Source organism: Mustela erminea, chromosome 12, assembly GCF_009829155.1.
Source record: "Mustela erminea isolate mMusErm1 chromosome 12, mMusErm1.Pri, whole genome shotgun sequence".
Taxonomy (NCBI): domain Eukaryota; kingdom Metazoa; phylum Chordata; class Mammalia; order Carnivora; family Mustelidae; genus Mustela; species Mustela erminea.
In genome coordinates, this window is record NC_045625.1 from 26,939,383 (window position 1) to 26,956,302 (window position 16,920).

The 16,920-nt window shown below is 45.2% G+C and overlaps 1 protein-coding gene across 5 annotated transcripts in view; it reads left to right on the top strand.

Annotated features, from left to right (window-relative positions):
* Positions 1-16,920, top strand: part of ABCA1 (ATP binding cassette subfamily A member 1) — a 127,881-nt gene that overhangs the window by 68,265 nt on the left and 42,696 nt on the right. For all 5 annotated transcript variants that reach the window (XM_032308438.1, XM_032308436.1, XM_032308434.1 and 2 more), the window contains 8 exons: positions 1,448-1,540; positions 5,815-6,055; positions 7,795-7,934; positions 8,261-8,377; positions 11,751-11,948; positions 12,685-12,890; positions 13,971-14,147; positions 15,828-16,050. In XM_032308438.1, coding sequence (XP_032164329.1) covers positions 1,448-1,540; positions 5,815-6,055; positions 7,795-7,934; positions 8,261-8,377; positions 11,751-11,948; positions 12,685-12,890; positions 13,971-14,147; positions 15,828-16,050 — 1,395 coding nt within the window. The remainder of the gene's footprint in view (positions 1-1,447; positions 1,541-5,814; positions 6,056-7,794; positions 7,935-8,260; positions 8,378-11,750; positions 11,949-12,684; positions 12,891-13,970; positions 14,148-15,827; positions 16,051-16,920) is intronic.

Below are 16,920 nucleotides of genomic sequence, written 5' to 3' on the forward strand. Positions count from 1 at the left end.
TCCCCCAGCTGCTGTTTCTTAGATAATAATGATTTCTATCCACTTCCAGCTATTTTCCACAGTCTGTAAGAGGATTTCATAACATTCCTTGACACAAGACAAAGAGCAAAATAGCCCAGCCTTGGATTGCCTAGTGGCTCTGTCATTTAAGTGTCCAGCTCTCAATTTCAGCTCATGTCATGATCTCTGGGTCGTGGGATTGAGCCCTGCATCAGCCTCCGCTCAGCACAGGTTCTGCTTGAGTTTCTCTCCCTTGCATGCTCTCTCTCTCTCTAAAACAAATAAATCTTTAAAAAAAAAAAAAAAGCCCAGGGGCGCCTGGGTGGCTCAGTGGGTTAAAGCCTCTGCCTTTGGCTCAGGTCATGATCCCAGGATCCTGGGATCGAGCCCCACATCGGGCTCTCTGCTCAGCAGGGAGCCTGCTTCCTTCTCTCTCTCTGCCTGCCTCTCTGCCTACTTGTTATCTCTGTCTATCAAATAAATAAATGAAATCTTAAAAAAAAAAAAAAAGTAGCCCAGCCTTCTCTAAAGAGGTAGATGATATTAATAAGTAAAACGAAGCCCATAGAAGTGCCAAGGAAAGATGGGTTTTCCCAGAAACCTTTTTTTTCTGTTTGACAAATAAAATAATGAAAATGATGAAACTGACCTTATGTCTTTTTTTTTTTTTTTTTGGAGGCCTGAAAACTCAGAACTCGAATTTGAGGCTCCTCAGCTCTTGCCGCTCTGGCTTCAGGATCCATGCATCCTTGTTCTTTTTCTTCTCTAGCTTAGGCTTTCTGTCCTAACTAATCTTTTCCTTGGGCCCAATTAATTATTTTCTTATAGTTGCTGTGAAACTAAGTGGCATATAACAGCAATTACATATACACATGAGTAAACATAAAGATCTGACTAAAAGTAGATTTAAAAAAAATAAGCATTCTGTATCAAATTTCCAGTGCGAGTGCTGGTTTGAGTGGAATGAGCGAGAATTTCTCCTTTCTATGCTTTTGGCAGCTTTAAACTTTACATATTCTTTCTTTCTTGTGCGCCATTACGAACTTGCTTGTCAAGGTCATTTCTCTATTGCCCATCTTGCAGATGGAGTTGGGAATTTGTGGTCACAGTTGCCTGGGGAGCACGTGCACACGCACACACACACCCCAGCATGAGATGGTTTTATTTGTTGCATATCAAATAGTTTTAAATAGATATTTCTACACCATTTAAAAGCATTTGTCAGAAGATTAGTTTCTTATCTGAAGATAATTCTTATTTGAAACAACCTACAGACTGGCAGTTAGAATAATTTTAGTGTCTTATTTTGGTTAGGAGTGGGTTTCTTGTGTTTTAAACTCAAGATTGTGAATGGTTTTAATTAACTTGTTTATTTTCAGTAGAGAGTTCAGGTTTATATTTGAGCTTAGAAACAAAGTTTTGTTTTTTTTTTTTCTTCTCATTCCAGAGGGAGCTAAACTCTACCTCTCCCATCCCGAGCAAGGAACTGAGTAAAGCCACAGGAACTTTGCTGGATAGTCTTGGGACTTTGATCCAACAGGTAAGTAAGTTGTGTCTTTCCAGCCCCAGGAGGCAGACCACTATGGATTTTTCTTCACCCTGAGTGTGCTTAGAGGGTCCTTTTGATTTGAATATTGTGTGACCCATAAAATCAATTTCAGAAGCATCTGTATCTTAAAAATTACCCGGGTGGAGCTCTTTACTATAGAGATGAAAAAACCAAGATGTAGAGATGTCTCAGAGCTAATTAGTTTGTGGTTGAAGGTTCAGTACCTGATTTAGAACTTTCTCCTAGTGTTATTCCCTGCCCTTAGTTTATGACTCCTTGTCTCACCAGCCACTTAACCATATTTCTTCTTCAGTAGCAAGGTCAGTCTTTTTACCAAAACATTTGTTTGCCAACTAATAGAGTATACCCCTCATTCAGACCTTCCGCTGTAAACACCTGGCCTCTGATGTTCTCCTTTGGGAATGTCATTTCTTTTTCTTTTTTTCTTTCTTTTTTTTTTTTTTTAAAGATTTTATTTATTTATCAGAGAGAGAGAGGGGGAGAGAGCGAGCACAGGCAGACCGAATGGCAGGCAGAGGCAGAGGGAGAAGCAGACTCCCTGCTGAGCAAGGAGCCTGGTGTGGGACTCGATCCCAGGACGCTGGGATCATGACCTGAGCCGAAGGCAGCTGCTTAACCAACTGAGCCACCCAGGCATCCCGGGAATGTCATTTCTTGATGAGCATCAAGTCAGATTTGCCTTTTGGGTCTGCATGTTGACAAACATATCAGAATAACCTTATATTCGCAAGATCGGGGGCCTGTAGGTGCTGCCAAAAGCAGTTAACCTTTTCTCTGCCTGCCAGCCTGCATGTGCTTCCTGTCCGTGACGCCCAACCTTGTATCTGGTTAGACTTGGAGAGGAGGAGCTGTCTGGAACTGAGTGGGAGGTGGCGATCAGAAACAATCAGGCCTAAATGTCCAGGACAGTGGATGGGAATACTCTTCTCAGACTTGGTCCAGTCTTATTTTGAATTGTTTCTCTAAATCATTATTTTGGTATTTGTTTTATTTTTCTCAAATATCAAAATTTAGGTTTCCAAGAATAAAAGTATTGTATGTTCAAAATGTTCCAAAGAACATTTAGAAAACACGGAGATTGAGTACTATCGACAATTTGGTGTATTACTTTTAGTTGTTTGCTTTTTTTCTTTGAATTCTGATCATGGGTGTGTGACTGAAGAGGCTTGGGTTTTGGGTCCCTTTCAGGAGAAGTGCTTTCCAGCCTGCTGTTTGTTATTCTGCTTGTGAATGCTGGTGACCTTTATGTAGGTGCAGAAGCTGGATCACCTGGGGCTCTTCCAGAAGGCAGAAAGAAAAACAGAAAATGACCTGCAAGTCCGTAGCCATTTCTCTCAGGTCCCGTTAGCGGGCTCCAGTATACCCTGTGCACTCCCAGCTTCCCTCCAGCCTTAGAGCAAGCAGAACAGAGACTTGATATGGGAGGGTGTCTCTAAATTTAGGGTCTTGGGTACAGTGTTTCTCTTACATCACTGGCCTGCATTTGTCCAGGGTAAGAAAAATAATTGAAAGCCTGTGATGTTCCCATTGCTGATGAGGCAGAAACTCTCCATTGAGCCATATATCATTTTTCTTGGCAGCTGCTTCCTTGTGCCCTGCTTGCTCCCTGGGCCAGGCCGAGCAAGGGCCACCCACACCTCTCCATGGATTACTTTCAAGCCCTCGTGACCATGAGTAACTTATTGTCAAACTTGCTATTTCCCTGAGACAAATGGACAGACCATAAATAAATGCACGTGTGTATCTGCTTAGTGTTTGAAAGAAAGTTGGATGTTTTGACCAAAGCACCACCTTCAGTAGGAAAAGGGAGTTAGCAATTTCCAAGGACCTCCCCCTGGTTTGTGCAGTTTCCCCCAATTTCCCTGTATCATTGACATGACAAACGTGAGTGGGCCTTATTCTTCCCATCTCAAGGATGGCACGGAGGCTTAGAAGAGTGGGACTTAAAGTCATATAGTTAATTGGCATAAACTAGGATTTGAACCTAGGACTGTTGGACTACAAATCCTATGTTCCTTCTGCCTTTAGCCTCCTTTTTGTGTGATGAACTCTGATGGAAACTAGACTAGAATAGAAAGGATACTCTTCAAAGAAGAACATGCATGGTCAGAGATGGAAATAAACAGGTCAGCGTATAATGTGCTGAAGAAAAATAAAACAGGGTAAGAAGGATAGAGGGTGCTGAGGTGTTTCAAAGGGGTGATTAGAGGAGTCGTCTCTGACGAGGGGACAGTTGGACCCGAAGAAATGACCACGTACTGTCCGCTCCAAGCGGGAACAGATACAAAGGCACTGAGGTAGGGCATGGATTAAGGAGTGTATTTAAAGATCCAGGAAGGAGCACAGTGAGGGAGCGAGGGAGAGGGCGCTGGGAGCTGAGGCGCAGGAAGGAGGTGAGCACCGTGCAGGCCCGGTAAGGCTGGATTTATGCTGAGCGAGATGGAAGCCATTGGCGTTTTGGAGCAGAGGGCATATGACGTGACATAGAGTATGAGGCTGTTTACGTTCTGGCTCTTAAATTGAGAAGAGACTAAGGTGAGGGCATGGAAAGAAGGGGGCCGTTGAAGTGTCTTGAGAAAGTAGTCAGCCAGGCGTTCAGTCCATAGATAATTATCAAACACCGTCTTTCGTGGGCTGAAGGACAAATGGCCACCCTTCCCCATGAGTGGGAGTGCTTCACGGAGGAATTGTGGAGTGTGAGCTGAGGTGTAGAAGAATGAGTAGGAGATTGCCCCGAGACAGGTGCTGGAAAGAGCCAACGGTCTGGAATAATTCTGTCATTTTGGTGCCTTTGTCCAAAAATGTACTGGTTTTATGTGGGAAGAAATTTGTTCTTTTGGTTGGGGGCCAGTGGGCTGGTGGTAGTGAGGCAGTCTGTGGAAAGAGAAGTGAGTGGCTCTCACTTACTATCACTAAAACATCTCCAGGGCTGTTCACCCACCAACAAAAGGAAGAGTTGTCTGGTGACCTCTCTCCTCCCTGTGTAGAAGCCTCATCCAAGTGATGAAAAGATAAAGTAAGGAAAAGCTGGCCACCTGTGATCTTGTAGTATGTGTCAGATGCTCCCTCTTTAGAGGGAGAAATGTTTGTGACTTCTGACCTGCCCCTGGAGTACCTCGTTTGTCCCCTGGAGGCAATAGGCAAAGTCAGGATCTAGAGTATCAAGGACCATGGGACCCTAAGGAACCAGGAGGCTGAGACAGAAAACTGGGCACGTGGTGCCAGAATTTAGGCCTTCTAGGACGTGGGCAGGGCCCTGGGTCTCTCCTCTGCCCTCCATGGCTCTGTCAGGGGGTGAGAACATCAAGTGACATTTCAGGGAATGTAGAGGTGTATTACTGATTTATTGTGGAATATGTAGAAATGCAAAGTGCGTGATAAATATTTAATGATGAGAACAATTGGGCCAGGAACTCTACAAGGTGCCGGAGCACATTTGTCTCTGAGACAAAGCGCCAGTCTGGTGTGAGTCACAGACGCAGCCCGCGGCTGCAGGAACGTGGGACTCATCCTGTTCAGGGCCTTCTGTTCCTTATGATTTACTCTGCCCCATGCTCTGTTTATCTTCATCATCTTGGCGAGAAGTGGGGGCCCTCAGGAAGTGACTTTTGTAAGGCTGGAAGTGAATGAGGCCCGGGGTTGGGACACAGCCTCGGGTCGCCCGTGTTATGCTTCTCGTGTCGTCCAGCACTTCACTGTGACCAGGATGGGCACTTCATACCCTCTGCCTTTCCTCCAAGGCACAGAGGCCTCCTCAGTTTCCACAGGGAAGTTGAAGGTGTTTTAGAGGTGAGGACATGCTCTAGGATATGAGCAGTTCCTCACGGATGTATGTGAACACATGACTGTTCAGAGAAAGCCTTCTCTTCCGTCTGCCAGAAGATAATCCAAATGAAGTAAAGCCCATCCCCAGGGGGCTCCATTGACTTCTGGTTTCTGCTTCTCAACCTTTACTTTGCATAGGGATCACCTGGGTGTCTTGTGAAGGTGCAGATTTGAATGTACTTGGATAGATCCACACTTTGCCGATAACCCCTCACTGGTCCCCAGCAGAGTAGCAGGGTTCTGTGGATCCCATCACAAGGCTCAGAGGACAGGACACAGTATGTTCTGGGGTGTGGCTCTGGAGAGGTCAAGAAAATAAGCTTTCTTTCTCTCTCTTCCCCCCCCCCTCCCCCCCCCGTGATACCCTCTTCTCCTCCTTCCCTCCTCCTTCCCTTTCTCCTCCTGATCCCGGCCACCAGCTGTTGAGCATGAACAGCTGGAGTGACATGCGGCAGGAAGTCCTATTCCTGACCAATGCGAACAGCTCCAGCTCGTCCACCCAGATCTACCAAGCTGTGTCCCGCATCGTCTGTGGCCATCCCGAGGGGGGTGGCCTGAAGATCAAGTCCCTCAACTGGTACGAGGACAACAACTACAAAGCCCTTTTTGGTGGCAACGGCACGGATGAAGATGCTGGCAGCTTTTATGACAATTCTACAAGTGAGTGTCTGCATAGATGGAACCCCTGGCCGGCTGGCCCCCGCCCTGCTTAGTGCTATTCTGGGTCCCTTGTGCCTCCTCCCTAGTGTTTACCCTTGTGCTCTGGGGCACCATTGAAGATGTACGCGTCTGTTTGCCCAGGAGGCGGAGCTCCTAGAGGAGTCTTTTCCTTATCAGTGAACCATCCCCCCTGCTTTGAATGGGGCCTGGCACATCTCAGGTACATGGTGTGTTTATTAAATTCAAGAGTGAGTGAAAGCCCAGCTCCGCAGTTTCCTGGGGCTTGTAGGAGGGGAATTCCCAGAGAAATCAAGGATCTTCTTCTTTGCACTCCTCTACCCCCCACCCCAGGCATGCTTTATATTAAAAACTTTAAAATAACAGTGATAATGACAGCAATAAAACCTAATATTCAAGGAACATTTCCTGTGTACTGGGCATTCTGTTTTCTCATTTAACCCTTCCATGAACCCTACAAGGAAGGTTGTACAACCCACATTTTATAGGCTCAGCAAGGTTAAGTGACTTGATCAGAGCCACACCATAGCAAATCCACAAGATCCGGGGTTAAGCCCAGATCGGGCTGGCCTGGTGCTTTTCCCCCCGTAAACCACATGGCCTCTGTTAACATGGCGTGTGTACCGTCAGACTCAGACATTTGATCTGCTGTTTGTTTTTGGGGCTTAGCTGCAAGGTGGTGTTAAAGAATCTTGTAACTCCATATCTGCTGCTCACACTTGGATGGTTTTGTGGGGATATGTGTTCTGTGTCTGGTGGCAGCAAGGAGCCAGTGTTACAGTTTTAGACAATGGCATCCTTTTCCTTGAAAACATGATGCAAGTGAACCTTTCTCCATTTCCAACCGCAGGTGTCTCTTTCAGACACTGAGTGAGGCAGCTTTTTGTGCATTACTGTAACACAAGAACCTATTCTTCTTCTCTGGAGTAAAGCACTCCAGACATAGCAGGCTGCTTTGCAAGCCTGAAGGGGATGGCGTTAGACACAGTTTTCTGAAATGCCATCCGCTCTACTCCCTCACTTGCAAGTCAACCCAAGGGAACCTTCATTTGCAAAGCAGATACAACTATGAGCAAATCCTTTTTTTTTTTTTTTTTTTAAATGTATCCTCTCTGCAGCATATAGAGGATGCTTGCCATCCAAAAGAACCAAAAATGAAGTTTAAAAAAAAAATTCAGAAATCCTTCTAGGTAACCAAACCTCATTGTCTGTTATAACTTTGGATTTTTCCATTAGGAATTTTTATTACGTATGTTAGATATACTTGTGATGACACAAGTAAGGGAAGTGTTTTATTTTTCTAGAAAACTAAAGACTAAATTAATCTCTCTGTTCTCAATGAAAATGAGTAGGCAGGCTGACATGAGATTATGAATCCAGAGTTATGCATGTATGTGCATAGTAAAAACATTTTTCTAGATCTTCTTGGTTATGAGTTATCTCTCTCTATAATAAGCTCTGATTACTTGTCAAGCATTCCTGTAGGGGCTCTCTTGATAACATCTATTAATCCTCACCACATCTCTGCCAAGTACATAGTAACTTTATTTTAACAGAGGAGCAAATTGAGGCTCAGACAAGTGAAGGTATTTGTTATGTAGCTCATAAGTGGTGGAGCTGGGATTTGAACCCAGGACTGTTTGGCTAGCTCTAGAGCCCTTGTTAGTTCCCACAAGTTTATGACCGTGCATGTGAATATCTGCCTTTCATTGTCTTCATAGCTCCTTATTGCAATGACTTGATGAAGAATTTGGAGTCCAGTCCTCTTTCCCGCATCATTTGGAAAGCTCTCAAGCCTCTGCTTGTTGGGAAGATCCTGTATACACCTGACACTCCAGCCACTAGACAGGTTATGGCCGAGGTAGGTTGCCTAGGCCCAGAAATCCCTCTCCAGAATCCTTCTAGGGTTATAGCAAAAAGATGAAGGTGGCTTCAAATGGATTATATCGACTATGCTCATGGCTTTTCGGGGTTTCCAAAGAGGGAGAACCACAAGTGTGGCCAGGCCAGAACTGACTGTGGAGGGCCAGCTCTCCAGCCTTGGGTATTTGAGTCATTGCTGCAGGCATTCTTAGGGATGGGGAAGACTGGAAACAGTGACGGAGCATCTTACCAGGGTCAGCCTAATATCTCATGGCTCTGCCTCTCCTTTTTTCCTGCTGCCTTTGGCTCCCCAACTGACTTCAGGTGAATAAGACCTTTCAGGAACTGGCCGTGTTTCATGATATGCAAGGCATGTGGGAAGAGCTCAGCCCCAAGATCTGGACCTTCATGGAGAATAACCCAGAAATGGACCTTGTTCGGGTGAGTGTCCCTCGGATTACTATGTGCCTGCTTGATGCTAGAGAGGTGAGTTTCTGGTCACTTTGTTAGAGGTAACTGAGGCGGGAGTTCTTACATTTAACCAGGATAGATGTATTAATAGCAGAGCTCCAGCTGCCGGTGATTGTGCATGGATGACTCATGCACACCCACATCCCTGTGTCCGGTGGTCAAAAATCATTTTTCCAAGAAACTTGGTGAGGGTTGGTATTGGTGATTGTAGGCCCCTGCCTATTGTCAGCTCTGGTCCTAAAGCCAACCACCGCATCTTATTTATTCTTCCTGTATCTTGGTAGTTCTTGACACAAAGGCCTGGGTCCTCCCTCCTAAGGCACTGTGTGAGTGCTGAGCCACCGTTGAGGTGTGGAGGGGAATTGCCCTGAGTGCTTCTGAGCCCCTTGAAAGGGATAAGTGCTCTAGAGACAATTGGATTCAAAAGCGGAGGAGTCTGAGCAAGAACAGAATGTTTCCTTTGTATGAGCCCGAGTGCCATTTAATCACATCATCCCTGCCTGGGCTGAGTCAGAGAGTCATTTGACTATTTCCTATCTCCATGGTGAGGGAGGCCTTTTTCTTTTGTTTCTGCTACCATTAAGAAGCAGGAATGGATTTTACCAGGTTTCTTGTCTTGACACCTCATCGATAAGAGGGGGCAGCTGGGTTTTAGAGGCAGTGCCTACTTGAAAGCTACTCTTCCAGGCTTAGGATTCTTCCTTGATGCCCTGGTTCGGAGCAGGGGGTGGGAAGTGTGATACCCAGGGAGATTAGCCAAGTGGGGGACCAAGGCTTCCATGGGAGGTAAAGCCTCGTGGTTGCTTGATTGTGGAGGGGGAAAGATTTCTAGCAGGAAGATGGTGGGGATGTCCAATGGGCCCATGGGTACTGAGGCCCAGAGTGCAGGAAGGTGGTTCAGCTGGAGACACTGACTTGGGACTCCTCAGTCTGTGGGTGGAAGTTGAAGGAGCCTCTCAGCTGCTTTCTTCTTTCTGAAGGAGTGTTTCTCTAAGTCCACGAGCTTGGGCTGCTCAGTCCTCTGTACCCGCTATAGTCTCGAGTCTGGTATGTGAGGTAATGCCTGAGGCTTCTGCTTCTTTTGGGGTAGCTCTTGTGTTCCATTCTTTTTTCAGCTTTATTGAAGTACAATTGATATGTAAAAATTGTATATTCTTAAGCTGTACAACACATTCTGATACAGTGTACGTTGTGAAATGGTCATCACAAATCAAGCTAATTAACATATGTTACCTCACAAAGTAGCCTCTTAGCAAATTTCAAGCATATAGTATTTTTTTTTTTAAGATTTATTTATTAGCAGGAGCGTGCAAGTGAGCCGGGAGAGGGGCAGATGAAGAGGGAAAGCAGACTCCACACTAAGTGCTGACACTGGGCTCAATCCAGGACCTAGTGACCATGACCCTAGCCCAGTACCAGAGTTGGATGCTTAACTGACTGAGCCACCAGGCACCCCAACAGTACAGTGTTTGTAACTACGGTCATTCTGCTGTGCATTAAATCTCCTGAACTTACTCGTACTGCGTAACTGAAACTTTGTACCATTTGACCTCCCCATTTCCCTCCCTCCCAGCCCCTGGCAACCACCCTTCTACTTTGTGGTAGCTCTTATCTTTCTGCTGTTTTCAGCTGTGTCGGCCTGCACTGCATCACCCCCCAGTTCGGGAGGCACTTCTGTGCTGAGTCACGAAACCCAGTGACACTGAACGGTTCTCCTTTCTGAGCTGCTCTTTGCCTCCTTCATCTCAAGACCCTGCTTTCTCCCTGGCCACCACTCCTGAGGGTGCTCTTCGGTCTCTCGATCCCCCAAGTACCCAAGAACGGCCACGTGATCGGTGGTCTCATGGGGCACATCTTTCCCATCTTGCTGCCTTCCTGAACCATACTGCTCAGATGCCACACTGGGCAAGGCAGGCCGAACCCCAAACGCCGTGTGTCTTCATTCAGTTCTTACTTGTTCGAGTCTCCAAAGAAAGCCATTTCAGAATTACTAACCAATACCCTTGTGAATTTTGTGAGGTAAAAATTTGTAATGTTAACAAAAATACTTCACATGTCTTACTGATGATATTGTAAATTGTTACTCCCTATAGGAAAGCAATTTGGGATGAGAATTACAAGAGCCATAAAAAAAGTGCTATCCTGTATGTCTCCATTCTCTTTACCCTTGGGGATGTACCCTATAGAAATAATTTTAAAGAAGTCACTGTATGAGAGGAAATGTTATTGCTGTAATAATTGTTATTGTGAGAAATTAGAAATAGGCTAAATTCTTAGCAGTATGGGAATACTTAATGAAATTATAGTATATATACTCAATAATACCATTATGCTCCCATTAAAATAATATATATGAAGCCACATGGGGGAAAAACTTAAATTGTTAGTGGAAATAAGACTGATTTAAAAAGTAGCAGTGTTTGGCTCCTTAGAGATTCCATTTCAGTAGAGCTAGAATTTCATCTTCCCCTTTGAAGCTATGACAGGAGTTACACTTGCTTCTCCTTTTCCATGAGCTGAGTTTGAAGCTAACCCCCTTTTCTGGCAACACCTGTGCAGGCTTCTGCCCCAGCCCTCTGGGTCTACTGGTTGAACACCAGATTAGTTTTGTCCTTCTCTTCCGTGTTGACTTCCATGGGAAACCCAGGGAACAAGACATGGAAGACAGGCCTCTTCTGCACCACAATCCATGCATGCTGAAATTTTACCTGGTTTTATCATGGCAACATTTTCCCAGAGTAAACAGTCTTAATTCAGTCTAGAGATAAGGTGTGTATGAGGCGTCATCAGCTTGAGTCTCAAAAGAAGAAGAAAATATAATGCGGGGGGAAGGTATGGTAGAATCAGAGTCCATGTTTCATGCTCCAGCTTTGCTACTTTTTAGCTGTGTGACCTTGTTAGGGAATTTTTTCTCATCTGCAAATTGGGAATTTTTAGTCAGATCTTCCTCATGGAGCTGGGTGAGGTAAAACATATAAATGATCTAATATAAAAATTGTGCAGAGTAAGTATGATCACTGTTGTTACTGTAGTCAGCACTGTTAAGCTAGGCTGGAAACACGGACTCTGGATTCAGACTAGTCTGACTTTGAGTCTCAGCTCCATGTCTGTTAACATTATAACTCAGCCTTGGTTTAAGATCATACTTTTTTTTTTTTTTTTGACCTCTGTATTCTTCTCTCCTGTAAAGTGGCAACACTGTTATCTACCTCACAGTTTTCTGTGAAGATAAAAGAGACAACATATGTAAAAAGGTTAGGTTTTATAAATCATATAAGACTTAGTATCTAGACTAGTATCTGAGTTGGTGTTTATTGATCGTACCTTCTCATTGGAATGGCAGATGCTGTTGGCCAGCAGAAGCAATGACCACTTTTGGGAACAGAAATTGGATGGCTTAGACTGGACTGCCAAAGATATCCTTGCATTTCTGGCCAAGCACCCAGAGGATGTCCAGTCTGCTAATGGCTCTGTGTACACCTGGAGAGAAGCCTTCAATGAGACTGACCAGGCAATCCAGACGATCTCTCGCTTCATGGAGGTGAGAACCCGTTCCATGGATCATTTGGAAAAGTCTTTTGCTTCTTTCTCTGAGATGGTACAATAAGGTTTGGATTGCAGGAAACTTCAGAAATTATGTATAATCTTATTTCCAGTATATGCTGGGCTAAATTCCAGTCCAATATGGGGCTTGGTGTACAGAAGACACTCCTAAATGTTAGTTGAATGACTGAATGAATGAATAAACAGACTAATGCTAGCTTTATTCTGTCTCCAAGAAGTGTTTCTATCCATTGCCTTCTAGGTTTTCCCAAGGTTTCATAGCTCAGTACCTCACGGCATTATTTATGAAGCTTATCTGAGCTTATCTGAGAGCTAATAGGATACATTATATTTAAAAATCTACTTTTAAAAATTATGTGACTTCATAGGAGCAAATAAGGGTTTTGGGGGTCTGCTTATTTGGTTAGTTATGGTTGAATATGGCCAAGAAAACAGAGGAAAATGAGGTATGATCATTGTTTCAACCTCTTTCTGTCCACAAAAATCAATATAAGTAACTTAACTCTAAATACTTGTAGCATTTCTCTTAAATTGCCGTTAAAAAAACAAAAGGATCTGTTCTCAATCGAATACTGGAAAATGACTAAGGAGAAGATGAGAGGGTGAGGATAGAATTGTCACGCAGTTGGCACGCCCCTCCCAGGACAGTCTCTCTTGGGCGCCATGTGTTTTCTGGGCCACCAGAGTTCTCATGAAGGCTGTTCTTCCGTCAGTGTGTCAACCTGAACAAGCTCGAACCGGTAGCAACAGAAGTCCGGCTCATCAACAAGTCCATGGAGTTGCTGGATGAGCGGAAGTTCTGGGCTGGTATTGTGTTCACTGGAATCACTCCTGGCAGCGTGGAGCTTCCCCATCATGTCAAGTACAAGATCCGAATGGACATTGACAATGTGGAGAGGACAAATAAAATTAAGGATGGGTGAGTTCAATCCCACCACACCAGCCAGTTTGGGAGACGTCAAGAGCAGCTAAAATGACTAGAGACACTTTGGTGGCTCAGTGGTTTAGGCCTCTGCCTTCGGCTCGGGTCGTGATCTCGGGGTCCTGGGATCGAGCCCCACATCGGGCTCTCTGCTCAGCAGGGAGCCTGCTTCCCCCTCTCTCTCTGCCTGCCTCTCTGCCTACTTGTGATTTCTGTCTATCAAATAAATAAATAAAAATCTTAAAAAAAAAAAATAAGTAATAATTTGGTAGAAATTTCACCCCCAAATAACTCTAATTGGTGGCATGATTTTGTTGAAAATGGCACATTCATTGCTAGAGACAGTTATTTCAAAGGTCATAAAATACCATCTTTTGATTCAGCATTTCTGCTCAAGAGAATTAAACCCATGGCATTAAATCAACAGGAAGAAAAGAAGAAATAAAGCCATTAAGGTTCCCTGCGGTAGCATTACCCATTTTTACAAAAAAGGGCAAACTGCCAGTAAAAAAGGGAATAATTAAGCAGATTTTGGTATGTCCACTTGATGCAACGTGAGGAAGCCAAAGAAGGGGGGAAAAAAACCCAAACCAACATTTTGGTGGTGGTATGCTCATTCTCATTATATCTGTTTAAAAACATGTGATTTCACTCATACGTGGAATATGAGAAGCAGCACAGAGGATCATTGGGAAAGGGAGGGAAGACTGAATGGGATGTCATGAGAAAGGAAAGAAAACCGTGAGAGACTCTTAACTCTGGAAACACACTGAGGGTTGCTGGAGGGGAGAGGTGTGGGGGTGGGGAAACTGGGTGATGGACATTAGGGAGGGCAGGTGATGTGAGGAGCACTGGGTGTTATACGCAACTGAGGAATTATTGAACTCTCCATCTGAAACCAACGGCATACTATATGTTGGCTAGTTGAATTTAAATAAAAAGTAAAAAATGTGCACGCTTGAGACTAGAAAATAAGGTATAAACATTTAAGATGAAAATAGGGGTTCTGTCTTGGTGGTGGGATTGTGGGTGATTGGCTTTTTTGGGAATATTTGATGACCTGTGATCTGGTTTTAGGTACTGGGACCCCGGTCCTCGGGCTGACCCCTTTGAGGATATGCGCTATGTCTGGGGGGGCTTCGCCTACTTGCAAGACGTAGTGGAACAGGCGATCATCAGGGTACTGACGGGCACTGAGAAGAAAACCGGTGTCTATGTGCAGCAGATGCCCTACCCCTGTTACGTTGATGACATGTAAGTTACCACTGAGCCGCTATCCTCATGGAACTGGGTAACACTGTCCCCAGAGAGAGTACCTGCACATACATACTTACACACATGCGTGCACATATATCTGAAGGAGGAGATCGGATGCTTTGGTTTTATGTATTTTACGTATGTGTTGATACAAAAAAAAAAAAAAAAGACTTCGTTGAAATTCATTGAAGATTTTAGGAAATAAGATGCCAGGTATCGGTAGTTGATGGTCCCAGCCACGGCACTGACACACATGTGCACATCCTGGAATCCTTTCTCCTTTTTCATCTGTAGTTACCAGTGCTTCTATTTTTCACGTACGCTGCCCTTTTGGTCAGTTATTGCTCAGTCTGCAAACTTCAGATGTGTTGTGATAAACACGTGCAGGCACATACACGTGTTTGTATGTCCCCCAGACTCAGAAACAGTGGTCTAGACCTATAAAAGCTGCCTGCGCATCCACTTACTCTTTATAAGTGGTAAACGGCATTTTGAAACAATCCAAATAAAACTGAACAAGGCCTTTTTATCTTGGACTTTAGATAATCTTTCAGTGCTAAGTCACTAAGCGGCCAAGATCTTGTTGTGGGAACCGTGTCTTTGAAGCTAATGATTTTTTTTTTTTTTTTTTTTTAAAGAGAGAGAATGAGAGCGGGGAGGGGAAAAGGAGGGGCAGAGGGAGAGAGAGAGAATCTTAAGTAGGCTCCACTCAGGTGTGGGGCTTGATCCCATGACCCTGAGATCATGACCTGAGCTGAAACCAAAAAGTCAAGACGCTGAGCAGACTGAGCCACCAGGCGCCCGCCCCCTAGTGATTTCTTGGGAGAGAGCATGGCTAGAGGTGTAGTTGTAGGCATCTAGGATCTGTAATGTCCCTCCAAACTCTGGAAATTCTCTCAGTCTCTGTTGTGGTGTGCATGTGTAGAGATCAGAGTGTAGGAGGGGTGGGGTTCCTCTTCTGTTTCGTTCTCTGCTTTGCACTGAGCGGCTATTTCCTTGTGTGGCTCACTCTAGCTTTTCCAAGTCACCCTGAATGATCTTGTCTTTCACCGTCAGAAAGATTAGAGTTTTCCAAAGATCTCTCTCAGCCAAAATTCACTCTAGAAAGGATAGCTTCAGATGAGGATAGGAGGGGAGCTTAGTGGCATTAAGTGCCTCTGCCTGTGGTCACGTAGCTGCTAGGTGCCTAAGTAATAAAGCTGGGACTTGGGCCTGGAGTTCCAGGGTCCAAATTCTGTGTCCCTTTTACTTCATGGCACTGCCTTTCCTGTTCTAGTTTGGAATCTGAATTATGACTGACCAGAGCTGCCTGGAGTCTATTTCTGGGTTATCTGTGATAAAAGTTGTGCAAGGCATGTCGAACTCCTGTGAGAGAAGGAGTTGGTTTTTAGGTTTTTGTTTTAATCTTTAAAAAAACCCACACCTCACAGTCATCTAGTGACTGAAGCAGGCCCCAGAGAAACTCGACTCAGCAGCGTGTCATTTGTCTAACTGTTAACACTACATTGTGCTCCTCATGAAGCATTTGATAGCCTATACATTTGGGATTCCAGCGAACCTGCCCCTTGTTCACTGAGTCTCAGGGCTTCCTCTCCCATGCACGGCTGGGGGGCCTGGGGCTCTGAGCCTGAATCTCACTCCCTATAAATCTCCCCTGCCCTTCCCTGGGGCCTCCAGCTTCCTGCGGGTGATGAGCCGGTCCATGCCCCTATTCATGACGCTGGCCTGGATCTACTCGGTGGCTGTGATCATCAAGGGCATCGTGTACGAGAAGGAGGCGCGGCTGAAGGAGACCATGCGCATCATGGGTCTGGACAATGGCATCCTCTGGTTCAGCTGGTTCATCAGCAGCCTCATTCCTCTGCTCGTGAGCGCCGCCCTTTTGGTGGTCATCCTGAAAGTAAGGCTGCCAGACTGGCTCCCTGCTCCCTGGGGACTTACAAGCTGTGAGGAGAAAAGCAAAGATTATTTGGGAAGGAAGGGGTCAGACATGTCATCTCCAGTTTCCTCGGTTTCCTGTGTCTGGGGAGAGTGAGAGTGACTTGCCCAGGGTCAACTCAGCTGGTTGGCAGCTGAGCAGGGCTGGAACCCAGGGCTCATGCTTCTCATATAGGCATCCACTTACCTGCGCCATGACGTCTGCCAGGCAGTGGTTTATGCAGCATCTGAGAGCTGTTCATCTCTTCAGATGTATTGGTTGGTGATTCTGCCAGAACTCCTAAAAACACTAATCAGAGGGATATGTATTATTGCAGATTAGGTTTTTCTGGAAGCAGAGGCTAAGAGAGTTTGGTGCAGGGGTACTTATTAGGGATCAGCATCTATGGAAGGGATGGGGAAAGTGCAAGATTGAGCAGGGAAAGGAGTTGTGAAGCAGGATAGGGCCAATTCCACGGGCCCTTGGGGGCATATACAGCTTACTGGAATTGTCCCTTGTTGAGCTGTGCTATCCAGGCCCAAGGCCTCCCACCCTGACATCCCAGACCTTGGGCCCTTCCATCAGTCATTGGAATCATGAGCCCCAGGGCCGGGCAGCTTTCTATGGCTGTAACAGACCCAGAGAAGTTGACATCTAGAGTGTGTCTGCTGTGGCAACCAGGCAACACGTTCTCTCTGCAAGGGGCCCTGGGCAATGCTGTTCTGTGCCACTCCATATAGTAATAAGTTTATATGCTAATCTTCCCTTACAATGATTTAAGGAGGTATCATGTAAAAATAAGTGTTGTCAAAGAGAGGGAAGTATACTTAATCTTCGGTTTCCTGGTCAGAA